This window comes from Corvus moneduloides, chromosome 5 (assembly GCF_009650955.1).
Source record: "Corvus moneduloides isolate bCorMon1 chromosome 5, bCorMon1.pri, whole genome shotgun sequence".
NCBI lineage: Eukaryota > Metazoa > Chordata > Aves > Passeriformes > Corvidae > Corvus > Corvus moneduloides.
Genome location: NC_045480.1, coordinates 11,882,181 through 11,897,876, shown reverse-complemented (window position 1 = coordinate 11,897,876; position 15,696 = coordinate 11,882,181). Strand labels below are relative to the sequence as shown.

The 15,696-nt window shown below is 42.3% G+C and overlaps 1 protein-coding gene across 1 annotated transcript in view; it reads right to left on the bottom strand.

Moving 5' to 3' along the window:
- The window catches only part of PPP2R2C (protein phosphatase 2 regulatory subunit Bgamma), a 207,936-nt gene extending 195,406 nt beyond the window's left edge, over positions 1–12,530 (bottom strand). Inside the window, exons 1-2 of the mRNA XM_032108542.1 lie at positions 12,443–12,530; positions 12,172–12,252 (exon numbers count right to left, since the gene is read on the bottom strand). Of these exons, the coding sequence (XP_031964433.1) occupies positions 12,172–12,252; positions 12,443–12,458 (97 nt within the window). The 5' untranslated portion in view covers positions 12,459–12,530. The remainder of the gene's footprint in view (positions 1–12,171; positions 12,253–12,442) is intronic.
- Positions 12,531–15,696: the final 3,166 nt, after the last annotated feature.

Sequence of the window (15,696 nt, the reverse complement as noted above, 5' to 3'; positions counted from 1 at the left end):
TGGGGAATGTATGCATTCTGAAAAGAAACTGTATTTGATGGAAGACTTAAAAACATACAAATAGGCCATCAGTTTTTTGAACATACAAATATTTTAAATATTATACATTTCAATTGTAATAGCCATGTGCAAAATATTATGTATATAAAAAAACAGTATTTGTTTATGTACTTATTCTGAAGCCTCCTGAAGGAAAAGTCAAACACATCTACATTGATTGCATATAACTTTCTGTTGGTTTTTATATGAACCTTGCACAGACATAAGAAAAAAGTGTATGCATGTACATTTGTGAACATGTAAAAAATAAAGAAATTTCAAAAGTATTTTACAAAATAACTAAAAATAAGCCAGAGAGTTCTACATGTTGGCATACTCAGATATTAGAATGTTGTGCACAACTTCATAATGTAATGTCTAAATTGTCTAACAGAGCAGCTTGCATACAGTCTGAAGGCCACATGATGATACCCCATAGAAGTATGAATGGAATCCAGGGGTACCTTCTATGGAAGTAGTCATATTCACAGATTTACTAATTGGAAATAGGAACTAAGTCAACAGCAGGATACTACCACATGCAGGAGTATTCATGTCGATAACAAATGAAATGCTTCATTCTCACCCTTCCCTGTCATGGCAAGGACTTTCACTATTCTATATTTATCTCCAGAAAGAGAAACATAGGATCATCTAGGTTGGAAGACACCCGTAAGATCATCCAGTCCCACTATTAACACAGCACTGCCAAGCTCACTAAACCACATCCCAAAGTGGCACATCTACATATCTTTCAAACATCTTCAGGGATGGTGACTCCACCACAGAATCACAGAATCACCAGGTTGGAAGAGACCCTCAAGATCACCAAGTCCAACCCATGCCCTAACACCATCTCAACTAAACTGTGGCACTGAGTGCCACATCCAGTCTTTTTTTAAACACATACGGGGATGGTGACTCTACTACCTCCCCAGGCACGCAATTCCAGAACTTTATCACTCTCTCAGTAAAGAACTTTTTCCTAACATCCAACCTAAATTTCCCTTGGCACAGCTTGATAACTACCACTTCCCTGGACAGGCTGTCCCAATGCCTGAACACCCCTTCAGTGAAGAATTTTTTTCCTAATATCCAACCAAAACCTCCTCTGGTTCAACTTGAGGCCATTTTGCTTGTCCTATTACTTGTTACTTGGGAGAAGAGACCAACCCCCACCTCTTCACAACCTCCTTTCAGGTAGTTGTAGAAAACAATAAAGTCCATCCTGAGCCTCCTTTTCTCCAGGCTAAATAATTCTGGTTCCCTCAGCCACCCTCCAAGACTTGTGCTCCAGACCCTTCATCAGCTTCATTGCCCTTCTCTGGATATGTTCCAGCACCTCAAAATTTGCACAAAATATGTAAGGTGCTCACCCCCAAATATATAATCAACACAGTGCTGTATTCATTCTTCTTCATGAGAAAAAAATATAAGCTTCTTAATACTGAGTACCCTCAAGCTTTTAACGACAAAAAAACCCAAGGAATATATTATGCAATACTCAGTACTCCAGTTACCTCATGGAACAAAGTCACATCACTGCCATCAGCTGTTAACACAAAATGACTAACAATGAATCTGAAGGTTCAATAGCTTTGATAAGAGCTATCATTACAGCAAGTGGCAATCTAGGGTTCCACCAACTGGTATCAGAACCTTGAAATCTTGCACTTGAAAATATGCTCAGGATGCTTGGGAAGTCTGGTCTCCTTCCTGACACGAGTACAAGTTTTAATAAGTACATGTTTTAATGCCTTCTCCCAGTACCTCATGGCTCTTTAGTTTTGTAGCTCACAAATTATAGATTGACTCACTATAAATTGCTCTGTGCTGCTAAAGAAAAAAAAAAACAGAGAGAGAAAGAACATTAAAAAGCACATTTTAGTGCGCACATTGGTTTTGCTATTTTACATATATATTGCTTTATTCAAAATACCAGCTGTATGTTCTTACTGTGACAGAAGAATCACTCCTTACACATAAAAAAATACTACAGTGAAGCCACTTCTGTCTCACATGGAGTTGCACTGAGGAAGGCCAGTCACCACAGAGTTCTTCCTGCAGGCTACAGAAAACATCTATAAAAAATCCATGGTGGGCTAGTCATAAACACCTGTGTTTAAAAAAGCTCTGCAGACTAAGTAAAAGGGACTGCATTCATCATGTCAACTAAAGGTTTTAGCATGCTATTTAAGCAGAATATTTAAAAACATACATGGACCTGATACTGAAAACCGAAGGAATTTAAAGAACTAAGTCTCTCATGCTGTCCTTAGAAATCAGCAAACTATGAATTGAGTGACCAAAAAATCACATGAAACCACTGGAGTCAGTCACAAAATTTAAAAAAAAACCAAAAAAAATTTCCATGGTGGGGGGTTAAAAGAGACCTCACTAAGTTCCAAACTGCTAGAAATTTATGTGGCAGCTCCCTCTTCTGGATCACCAAACCCTGACAATTCAGCTGAGATGGCAAGATGTAGAATCTGACTAGTAAGTAACACCTTTTCACTGTTGGTGGGTTTTGTCATGTGCCATTAGGCAATCACACAGGAACTTGTGAGCTATTGCCTATTATTTTGAATAAGGGGTTTGTATCCAAGTAGCATACATGAGGGAAAGGCAGTTGAAAATACCTGAATAGTTTGCGATACTTCTGGAATTTTTTCATCAGACAGTACAAACATGCAAGAAAAAATCCTATATTGACTTCTGCTTTAAATCTCTCACCATTTTACTAAAAAAATGCATTTTACAGAACAGAACTGATCAATAAGAATATTAAAACTCAAACTCTGTGGCCTGCAGTATGACTTCTGAATCCGTATTTGCAGAAGTTAAGCTTCTGGGTTGCAATTCTTGAAACAGAAGAATCTTACCTTCTTGAAATTTCTTTCAGCTTTGACAGGTTCATACCTAAAAAAACCCTTGCACAGTAGAAAAAACTTCTCTGTGCATCAGCTCTTCAGACACCCTGCGAGACAGCTTGGGCAATTTCTGCACACATTTATAAACTGGAATTGGAAAGGTCAGAAAATTGGTACTCTCTATCCCTATATAAAATTCATCTCCATAAAGGAACCCTGGCTTTCTGACTTGACCTCTAATGGAATAGGAGGCCTTGTGAAGACCTGGTGATTTTTCTGTATCTCAGCTGGAACCACAGGCAATTCTGTACTCTCTGAATTGTCCATCACTATTCAAGCTGAATGACAATGTTTGACTTAAATATAAAAATTACTCTAAATGGCAAATTTACAGCCCAAATGAAATCACTGTTTACTTCACAAGTGCTATTATTGATAACAAAATCATTATCTAAATTAAATTATTGAATATTTAATGAGGAAGACAGTGCTTAGAAGATGTCCCTGTTAAATCTGGACCAGGTAACTTGAAAGCCTGCTTTTGACTTGCTAATAATTGCATAATCAGGCCTACAACAGTGTGATTTCATCTTTCACGAGATATTTATACTGAGTGAATCATAAAGTATATGGCAAACTGAAACACCAAGGAAATTTTGATCATTCAAGCATGGATAAAACTAAAATTGCCAGGAGTTATTTGGATGGAACTGAAAGGATCATATAAAATGGAAAGCCTTGTGGACATGGAAAGAGTGAGAGAGAGGGAAAAGAGCTAAGATTTGCTGTGCAGGCACCTGCTGCAAATGGCAGACTTCCAATGACACAGAAAAGAGACATCTTTGTCAAACTGTAGAACAGTCAGTGGACTGAGACCACCCACAATTCCCTCTGCAAGGAAAAGGTACAGAGGACGAAGGAAAAGTAAAACCAACGGAGACTAGAAAATCCACCTGAGTATGTAAAGTGTCAGACTGGAAAGCAGTGCCCTGCTAAACCTGCTGTTTACAAGCAGAGAAGGCTTGGTGGGAGATGTGGTGATCAGAGGCCATCTTGGGTACAGTGACCATGAAATGATAAAGAGTTTTTGATTCTTGGTGAAGTAAGGAAGGGGATTAACAAAACCTCTACCTCGGACATCCCAAGGGTAGGCTTGCTTTGGGGCTGTTCAGGACACTGGTTCAGACTCCCTTGGGAAACAGTCCTTAATAGCAAAGGGGTCCAGAAAGGCAGGACATACTTTAAGAAGGAAATCTTAAAGGCCCAGGAGCAGACTGTCTCCACATACCAAAAGATGAGTCAGCGGGGAAGACCACCACCTTGGCTGAACTTTCAGCCTGAGCTTTTGCTGGAACTCAGGGGGTGAGGGGAAGAAAAAAAAAAATACAGAGTGTATGACCTTTGGAAGAAGGGGCAGGCCAGTCCAGAAGAGTAAAAGGGTATCATTAAGTCACATAGTAAGAAAATCAGAAAGGCAAAAGCCTATGGGCCCGGATGGGATCCACCTGAGGGTACTGAGGGAGCTGGCAGAAGAGTTAGCCAAGACACTCTCCACCACTTACCAGCAGTCCTGGCTAACCAGGGAGGTCCCACATGACTGGAGGTTGGCCAGTGTGATGCCCCATCTACATGAAGAGCTGGGGAGAGGATCCAGGAAACTACAGGTCTGACCTTGGTGCTGGGGAAAGTTATGAACAGATCATCTTGAGTGCCACTACACAGCACGTATAGAGCAACCTGGGGATCAGTCCCAGGCAGCATGGATTCATGAAAGGCACATCCTGCTTGACCAACCTGATCTTTTCTGACCAGGTGACCCACTTACTGATGAGGATGAGGAAAAGGATGTGGATGTGTCTACCTGGACTTTAGTAAATGTTTCCCACAGCATTCTCCTGGAGGTACTGGCTGCTCATGGATTGGGCAGGTATACTCTTCACTGGGTAAAAAACTGCCTAGGTGTCCAGGCCAGAGAGTGGTGGTGAACAGAGCTACATCCAGCTGGGGCCAGTCATCAGTGGTGTCCTCAGGGCTCACTACTGGGGCCAGGTCCATTTAACATCTTCAATGTTGACCTGGACAAGACGATCAAGTGCACCCTCAGTCAGTTCACAGACAGCGCTAAGTTGGGTGGGAATTTTGATCTGCTGGAGGGCAGAAAGGCTCTGCAGAGGGATCTGGACAGGGTGGATCGATGGACCAAGGCCACTTGAGACAGGCTCAACAAGGCCAAGTGTTGGGTCCTTAGGTCACAACAACCCCAGGCAGTGCTACAGGCTGGGAACAGAGTGCCTGGAAAGCAGCCTGGTGGAAAAGAATCTGGGGCTGTTGGTTGATAGTGACTGAACATGAGCCATCAGTGTACCCACGTGCCCTGAAGGCCAAGACATCTTGGTCTGCAGCAAAAATAGTGTGGCCAGTAGGACCAGGGCAGTGATTGACCCCCCTGTACTCAGACTGTACCCCTGTACTGTGAGGTCACACCTCGAGTTCTGCCTCCTGTTCTGGGCCCCTCACTGCAAGAAAGACACTGAGGTGCTGGAGCGAGTCCAGAGGAGAGCAACAGAGCTGGTGAAGGGTCTGGAGCAGAAGTCTTATAAGGAGTGGCTGTGTGAGCTCCAGGTGTTTAGTGTGGAGAAAAGGAAGCTCAGGAGGGACCTTATCGCTCTCTAAAACTACCTGAAAGGAGGCTGTAGCCGGGTGGGGTCAGTCCCTTCCCCTACGTAACAAGTGACAGGACAAGAGGAAATGGCCTCAGGAAGCACCAGGGGAGGTCCAGACTGGACATCAAGAAAAATTTCTTCACTGAAAGAATGGTTAAGCACTGGAATGGGCTGCCCAGAGAGGTGGTGGCCTCACTGTCATTGGAAGTATTCGAGAAAGGACTGGATGTGGAATTTAGTGTTATGGTTTAGCAAACATGGTTATGTTAGGTCAAAGGTTGGACTCAATGATCTTGGAGGTCGTTTTTAACCTAAATGAGTCTGTGACTCTATGACTAAAAAGTAAAAAGGAAACTGGCTGAAGACCACATTCTGGAAACTGAGATGATGAAGGCTGCAACTTATAGCATCTAAGATCAGGAGAATTACAGAACTACAGAATGTTAGAGGAGTGTGTGAAGTCCTTGAAATAGGAAAATCGGAAAACCTAGTAAAAAAAAAAAAAAGCTTTGCCTGTTTTTCGAGCTTAATCCAAAGAGCAACACCACTTTTCAGGTTACTGAAAAGGAGCTAATGTCTTTGGTCAGACATTTGCAAAATAAATAATTAACAAGTATTTGCTTTATAGTCAAATGACACTTAATGACTCTTAGGAGAAAACACACTCTAGCACTTCCATTAAGTTCCAATGGAAAGACTATGTAGGCAAGGATTTTATGAATCCTTCTAATTAAATCATCTTAATGTACTTCAAAAAATTTATTTATTCCATAAATTCAAACCAGCTCTTAACCAAAACACCAAATTAGGAAACAACAAGTAAGAAATGTAAATAAGTCACCCACCTTTTCATAACAAGTACATGTACTTTCCAGTATTTTATTGTCAGTCTTTTTTATAATAATCTACAGAAATATTTGAATGAATGATTCTTACAAAACCCATGCCACGTATAAACAAAGACTCTATAAACCACAATAAAAATATCACAAATGGACTACTGTAGAAAAGTATCACTAGAAGTAAAGCTATCATAAATACAATTTCAATATACCCTAGCCCTTCTTCTTTGCCTATCATGCTGAAGTTTTCATATTGAAACTTAATGTCAGATTGTGCAGCAACAACTAGAAGTATAATCAAATACCCATATTTTCTTGTAATGAGTCATTTACTGGGTCTGGTCTTACACAGCCACATTCAGCATTACAATGGGAGTAAATTATGATGACCACACTTCAAACAGAAGCCCTTTCCATGTGCTGCAGCAGCTCTCTGACATCAGTGATAGTTAACCAACCAAATACCAATAAAAGTCAGCGCAAAATAAAGGAGAGATGAAATACAGGGATTTATATTGAATGTATAAACAGGGACGTATGAGGTAGGACTGGAATAATGGTATTATCCACATACACAGCATCAGAGGGTGCATCAGGGTGCACACAAGCCCTGTAACACACCTTACAGCACTGTATGCAAGCTGGCAGTATCCTAAGCTGTTTAAGACTGGATGTGGCACTTAGTGCCATGGTCTAGTTGACATGAGGGTGATTAGTCATAGGTTGGACTCAATCTCAAAGGTCTCTTCCAAATTAATTGATACTGTGATTCTGTAAATGTACATCGGGGTGAGGCAAGGGGAGTATCAATCCCTCCCAAGCATTTTGATTTCCCTTGAATAAAAACAGAATGGTGGTCTGCAGAAAAGGCACGGATCAGCTCACTACATTTCACAGTCACTGGTCACACTATTCACGAGAGGGAAGTCCTGCTTATCAAACCTGATTTCCTTCTATGATAAAGTAACCCACCTAGATGATCAAGGGAAGACAGTTGATGTCTTCTTTTTGGATTTCAGTAAAGTTTTCAATACTGTCTGTCACAGGATCCTTCTGGACAAAATATCCAGCACACAGGTGGATAAACACATCATATGATGGGTGAGCAACTGGCTCATGGGTGGGGCGTGAGGGGGGATATCAGACTGGGGACCTGTCACTAGTGGGGTTCCACAGGGCTCCATCCTCGTCCTTGTGACCTTTAACATCTTCATAAATTATGTGGATGCAGGACTGGAAGAGCTACTGAGCAAGTCTGCAGAGGATACAAAACTGGGAAGAGCTGCTGACTCACTCAAAGGCAGAGAGGCCCTGCAGAGACATCTCAAGAAATAAGAGGGCTGGGCAATCACCAATCATATGAAGGGAACATGGGTAAGTGCCAGATTCTGCACCTGGGATGGGGCAACCTTGGATGTACAGACAGCTGGGGAATGAGATGCTGGAATGCAGCACCATGGAAGGGCACCTGGGGGGCTGGTTAATGGCAAGTTGAACGTGAGTCAGCAGTGCCCTGGCAGCCAGGAGGGCCAGCCCTGTCCTGGGGGCATCAGGCACAGCATCACGAGCTGGGCAAAGCACCAGCCTGCTCTGCTCTGCACTGGAGTGGCCTCACCTCAAATATTGTGTGCAGTTTGGGGCACTGCAATATAGGAAAGATATAAAGCTATTAGAAAGCATCAAAAGGAGGGCAGTGAAGGGCCTTGAGGGGAAGCTATGTGAGGAGTGGCTGAGGTCACTTGGTTTGTTCAGCCTTGAGGAGACTGAGGGGAGACCTCACTGCAGTTCCAGCTTGCTCAAGCTTCTCTGCGGTAACACTGACAGAACCCCAGGGAATGACCTGAAGTTGTGGCAGGGAGGTTTAGGCTCGATATTAGACAAAGGTTCATGAAGATCCAGAGGGTGCTCAGGCACTGGAACAGGCTCCACATGGAAGTGGTCACAGCTCCAAGCCTGACAGAGTTCAAGAGTCTGGACAACATTCTCAGGCACATGGTGTGACTCTTGGGGATGTTGCTGTGCAAGGCCAGGAGCTGAACTCAGTGATCCTTGTGGGTCCGTTCCAATTTGGCATATTCTGTGATTCTGTGATCTCCGAAGTGGACAACCGAAGCCCCATTCTGTAAAGCACACCATTCAACTCAGATGGAAATAAAACATCCATTCACAGTGATGATCCTTTGAAAGAAATCTTGGCAAACAGTGAAGTGTTAAGAAAAGGACTGCTACCATGCCTTTTTGTAAAAGACTAAGGAAAAATTTGGTTCTGCCACAAAAGGACTGGAATGTGAAAGCATCTACAGATGGAAACTTCCTATTTAGTTAAACCTTACTAATGAAGACACAACTCACAAGAACATTACTTCAGTTGTAAGCTCGTGCAACCACACTGCTTTCTATGGAGTTGATGAAATAATGGAAAAGACAGTAGTGAACCAAATCCAGACTTACTGTCTTCGATTGAAAACTGTAGTAAACAAAAAGCTATTGGAGGTAAACCTGACAGTGATTAAACTCATATTAATCAGTTCACAAGTCTTCTAGTTCCTTAAAATCGTACACTGTTCAATTGTACTTTCACAACAAAACAGTAGATTACCCATCTTCTCAGTAAATCTCACTTCAAATTACTCATAAATAAAAGAGAATGTTACAGCAGCATAAGGTAAGTAACAGGAAAGTTCACATTGCAATTCACAAGGCTAACAGATGCTAACAGAGCTTTCAACCACTCTAGAGCATAAAGTCACAAAATAGATGAAAAGAAAATTTACACTGTAAACCAATCTCAAGTCTTTGATGAGGTAACTTTAAGAGTGAAACTAAAAATATGATTTTTGACTGAATCTTTTCATTAAACATATAATCATTCATATCTAGAATAACATAATGCCAGCTTAGAATTCACAGCATAAATATTTCAAACATGTTTTAACTTATACAGTTTGCAAGAAGTTAATGTGGTTTGGAACTTAAAGCAAAGGCTCTAGATTAAGCAATCCTGGTAACAGTTCACTAGACCATTGGACAAACAGCAAATTATTTGACTTTTCAGAAGTCCCAAGTTGCTATCTGCATAATAGCTGACATTCAGCTTCTAAAAAAAATCACATCCTTAACTTCTATATTTCATTCTTGAAGCCTGTAAATGGATACACTAATACTGTTCTTCATACAGCTTTTGTGAGGCTGCACTTACTGTGAGCAAAGTGCTTTGAGATCTTTAGCATGAATAAAACATATTTTGCACTTAGACGTTAATTATAGAAGTAGCAATATTTGAAATAGGATTTTGTTTCAAGGCAGCAAGACTAAATCAAACATGATTATCTTGGCTTTGATTGTGATATTTTACTTACTATGCTCTATTTTTCCTTGCATTTGAAATATGCAATTTTGCTTTCTGTTATGTAAATGAATGTTTCTCATTTAACACATCTATTTTTGGAAAAAGAATAATTTTTTTCCTAGGCTAAGACAGAAATGTTGCAGAACACAGTTCTGAAGTCTAACTGACAGAGTACCACAAGGTCAATGCAGGCATTCAATAGTAAAAGCAACAAGAGATGCCCAGAAGACTAACTGAACTTACAACGTTATTATGCAAATGTTTATATACACAGATATCTATCTAGATATATAAATCACACTATAATATTTAATATAGATAAACTAGTCCTTTTGTCCATCAATTAGGTGATCGTAACCAATGCAGCTGCAATTACAAGTCATGGCCTTTCTGAAAAGTAAAAAGAACTGGGATAAAGAGAGAAAAGAAAGTCTGCAATGGAAGTCGTAGGAACAACCCATTTTAAACTAAGGATTCTATCTGGCTCTGTGTAATTTATTTTAGAGGCAAACTTCAGCAAAGGAAAAGATTTGGACTTTATCCAGAAACACTGTCATGAAAAAGAGGTCAAGTCACCTGCCACCACGGACTTTTCTTTGAATTGTTTTTTGTGCAAAATGTGCTGATTATATTGCTGTATGTGTTCCTACATTTCAGTGGCATTTAATACATGTCATATTTGTATACAATCCTATTAAACATAAACAGGGTTTACTACCTGCAGACGACTTTGATTCTACAATTTGTGTGATCAAATTACATTGCTTCAGCTTGTTTTCTGGTCTCTGAATTTCACATATTCCCATGCTGAGTAAAGAGGAAACATGTAAGATTCCTATTTCAGTTGTGGAATAAAATTGGGAATCCAAAAACTGGCATCATTAAAGAGAACTGAAGTCAGAGTTAGTAAAGTAATTTTAAAAAAACATGCCCTGTGAGAAGAGATGACCCAATAAATCAAAGGAATAAAACACCTGTTGAGAAAAAAACATTATCATCTCAAAGCACTGCTGAAACACTGATATTTACCCAGGCAAATGAGGTTAAGAAGCATATTCTACTCATTCAAATCTTTAAATGAAAGTAAATGCCAACCTAAAGCTCATTTTCAGCATTCTGTGATGCCTAAGAATTGCTGTCACTCACTCATTACACTCCCTCACACGGATGTAATTTCCACCCCCATCTATCGTCATCACATCTGGTTCAGTATGCAGTTTCACCAAAAAAATCATGTAGGCAAAAAATCACAACATCTTTTGATAAATGCTTTAGTATGCAATTGTGTGTAATTACACACACTATTAAGTACACCTTGAAATATAAACCACCACGGAATAACTGGAAGGAAATATTTAACCCAAAACCTTGATCAAGCTATAGCTTATTATTAGCACACTGGGGTTTAAATAATTTCTCCAAACAGCAAAAAACAAGATGTAACACAAAACTTCACATCCCAAAGGATCACGGATAACAGCTGAAGATACTCCAAACAGGTAATCTGCCTGCCCCAAGGCAAGATCTGTAGCTTTATCACTTCAACGTATGTTTATGAAACAAACATACCTCAAGTGAATGGGGTTTCATTGTCTACCTAATTCATATATTCCAGTGCTCCCCTGTTGAAAAGCTTTCCTTAATGTTGAGTCTGAAGCCAATCTATTATGGTGGGCCACCTGCCTCAGTACTGGAAAGTTTTTCAGTCTAACTCAACTTCTGATGCATTTTAAACCTTTACAAAGAGTAAATACACTCTTCTTAGAAATATATAACCCCATCAGACCAAAAACATTGAGATGAGATCTTAGTTCCACTTAACTAATTGAAAACAGATACTGGAAGATGCTTATGGGCACTGCATGCTACACATCTGGCATCCTGGAAAATACAGGTTTGCACCTAAGTTTAAATACTCTGCGTGTTCAAAACCATACACAGTTCGAATACAGAGGGGAGACTTTCCTGCCCTGGCACCCAAAGACTGTTCTGCTGATCACAGAATATTAATAAATAAAACTTTCCAGATGACTTCTTTCGTCAAAGTTAAGGAGTGAAAAAAGGCCAGAAAACTTTCCAGCCCACCTTGCACCGGCACTCACTGACGCCAAGGCCAAAAGGACTCATGCCACCTAGGCTGCTACACGTAAACCAAACTTTTCCCCCCAAAACAGCCAAAACGAAACCAGCCAAGACACTTTCACAACACCTGGAACATGCAAACCACTGGCGGGTAGCCCTTTGCCAGGACTCCCCTCCTGCCCTGGACACACGCACCGTCTCCGCCGCCCCACAGCGCTGGGGCGGCTGGCCCGGTCTCTCTGCCACCAGCGAGCCCCGTCTCTCCAGGCGCTGCCGGCCGGGACACCGAGCGAGGGGACGCGCCCCTTCAGCATCCCTGTACTCACCTTCAGAGACCTCGAACTCGGCTGCTCCATTGAGCTGGTAGAGGCACCAGTCAGCCGCGCTCTCGCCTGTGGGGCCGCCGGCTGGGCAGGAGGAAAGGCACAGTCAGTCGGGCACAGGGCCAGCGGGGGCACAGGGCTGAGGAAGGGACAAGGGAAAGTGGCAGCGGGGGGAAGAAGCAGAGTGGGGAGGAGAGATCGAGGGAGCTGAGAAGGGAACGGAAGGATGAGAAGGGACAGCGAGCGCCGGGGGAAGGAGCGCGTTTCCAGATACCCTGTTTGTGAGACATGAGTGTTGCCCTCCGGAAGGCGCCCACTGCTCTGAACTGTTATTTGCTTTGCTCCCAGCGCCCGTGGCTCCCGGTGCCTCCTCCTTCTCCCAGCGGAGCGGGCGCAGGCAGCCGGCGCTGCCTCGGGGCGCTCGGGGAGCCGGGGGAGGGAGGACGGGAAGGAGGGAAGGCTCCGCCCGGAGCTCCCGGCGGAGGCGGCGCAGCCTCGCCAGAACCCACCGCACCGGGCCCAGCCGCGGCCCCAACAGGTGCGAGGGAGCCCCGGCACCGCGGCGGGACTGGGGCTGGGCGGCCGCGCAGTCTGAGGCGAGCCCGGGCGCGGCGGCTTTGGCGAGATGCGAGATCCCAGCCTCGCCTTGCCCCGGCCAGGAGAGCCCCACCTGCTGCCCGTCCCGCTTCCGTGTGAGTTCCCCGCAGGTGCCGCCCGTGGCCTGGCGAGCATGGGCGCGCATCCCGGCTGCCCCCGAAGCCTGGATGCACGTCCCTGGGAGACACCGCACGCCAGGCACCCAGTGCCAGCGGCACCCATGTCAGCGGCCCTAGTGCCTCTCCCTCCTCGCCACGACTGCGTTTGCCTCACGACGTTCACCTCAGTTCTTTTACCATCCCTAGGCCACTTGGGCTATCTTACTGATAAAGGCTACAAATGCCACGTAAACTGTCGGGGCAGATATACACTGCGAGGCTGGAGAGTGGTTTTCATCTGGTCCATGAGCCCTTGTGTATCCACAAACTGTCTTTACAGCATCCCTTAGAGGTTGATAAGAAAGCAAACCTGTTACCAAGTAAGCCCAAAGTGCTCTGTGCAGTGACCTTTGCCTTCAGTGGCAAATGATTAGGGGAATAGCAAATTGTAAAACACTGAAACAGTCAGCTAGAGCAAATATATATTAATAAATGCCTTTACTTAAGAGACTTCCACCCCGAAACACAACAGGAGGGAAATGTACAGGTACATTAATTGTTCTGTTCACCATGTGACTTTCTGGATACTAAATTTAAGACAATTGTGACTCCTTAGCTTGTAGTTGACAGCATCCTGCCTACGTCTTCTGTCTTATCAAGGTAACAGTGTCAGAGGCCCACGTATAGCACCATTTGTGTCAAAGGGAGCATCCACACTTTGCATAGGCAAGTGAGAAAAGCTTAAGAAAGAATAGAGGAAGACTATAATTAAGTCATACTATGATATTAGGAGCCAACAAGATGATAAAGTATCGATGTAGGCAGCTGTCGTGGCACGATTACGCTGGCTCCTCTATCTATCTTTTGGCTATTTGTGAAACACTATGTAAATGGCAGGGAAAAATTGCTTTCGGCATAAATTCCACCTGACATACCTGCATTCATCCCTTCTTGCAGCAAGTAGAGACCCTCCTGGTACCTTTAGTGTAAACTGTGGGCAGTTTGATTCATTTTTTCCTAATAAAAGTATTCTGTTTAAATATTTACATTCTTCTCCACTGCATCCAAGACTGGCACGCTGTGGCCTTTGTGAAAGAATTAGGAGTACAATTACAGTTTTTGAAGGAAATAGATTTAAAATGGGAGTAACATTCAGTAAATCTTCCCAGCTACTTTTAGAAACAAAGCAAAACACCAATACTTAAGCTTTTCTGGGAACTCCACCTAAATTATGAAGATAATAATGCCTTCTGAGGTAAAAACACTGGTTTGTTTAGACAGGGTGTGTATATATATCCCCAAGCCATATGTTTCCTGGATGTGGACTAGCATTCTTGGAACTGAAAACGTTTATGCTGATGATCTGAGGGGAATAAAAGTATCGTAGATCCGTATTAAAGTAAAGCTTCATCCAGCTGCTTATAGTGATACTAACTTCCCCTAAAAATTACCTACAGACCGTGATTGCTCTTCAGGACAAGGAATTATCACAAATAAAACTAATCTTAGCATTCCAGTGTTAGCCTCTTTTTTTTTTTGCAGAGAACTCTAAACCATATGTATTAGCAAACAAAGGCCCTGTTCTGGGAGAATCTATTCATATTATATTTAATGGCCATTATATGGTGTTCAAGTCACTATTACTGACTCACGTATAGTATTTTTCATTCTGGACTTCAATTATTTACAAACTTTGTATGTTCAAAAAATCACCAAGTTTGGTATGTAAAGCAGCACATGTTTACTTCTTTCTAAAACGAGAAGATCAATACAAATTGTATTTACACCGTGTGATCCATTTCTATAGGTGTCTTGAATACTGAGATGGGTTAATTTGCACCTAAGAGCCAGCTAGTCCAGTATGAATTAATCTTTTACTTCTATCAAAATCTGCAGATGAAAACTACTAAACTAATTGTGATTGTTTCCTCCAATCACAGAGGGATGACTGATTTAACTAGGTTTGGGATCTAGTAGCGCTAAATCCACACCAAACTTGAAGGCGAGAGCAGTTATGCACCTTCATCTGATGTTCTTTACTGTTGCGCTGTTTGAAATGAGCGACAACTTTGATACGGTATTTTGTGTTATTTCAGAATTATAATGTTGTTAAAAACATGTAATTTACTCAAACTAGAACTTAAGGAAGGTAGTCTATTTATACTATAGTGTGTGTATTTTTAAGAATCAAAGTTTAAAAAAATAGTTTAATCTGTTTTGGCTTTCAATATCACAATGATTTAATGGGGAGAAACTGGTGCAACTGCAGACAAAAATTTCTGAGGAGACTGGACTACATTATACGATAACATTTTTTAGTTTGGGGTTGGATTTTTTCCCTTTTCACTAGGATTCTATGCAGACTGAAGCGTATACCTTTTCAATTCTCAGCACAGGTTCACCTGTTCCTAGCAGCGATAAAACAAGTGATAAAACCAATTTCAGTGGGATCAGAAGGTCAACCACATAAAATGTAATCCTTCTTCAATTTCAAAACTTCAGAGATGCAGACAATAATCCGTAACGAACTAGTATACCATGAAATAAAGTACTCGCGCTCGATTCAAAGGAATTTCCTAAAAACAAAAAAGATTTATAGGTGTCCAAAATGTAGAACTCAGCCTCTCCCTGAGCAGTCCAGTGTTATCAGAAAACCAGCTCCGCAATTGTCAGCAAGAGCCACCCGGGGGCTGCGCTTTCCGTCCCTCACCCCCCGCTACGGCGATGCCGCGCACCCGCAGCGCAGCTCGGGGCTAAGGCGGAGTCACCCCCTCGGGCCTCAAAACCCTCCCGTTCGAGAGGGAATTCCTGCTCCTTATTTCATTTATTTATT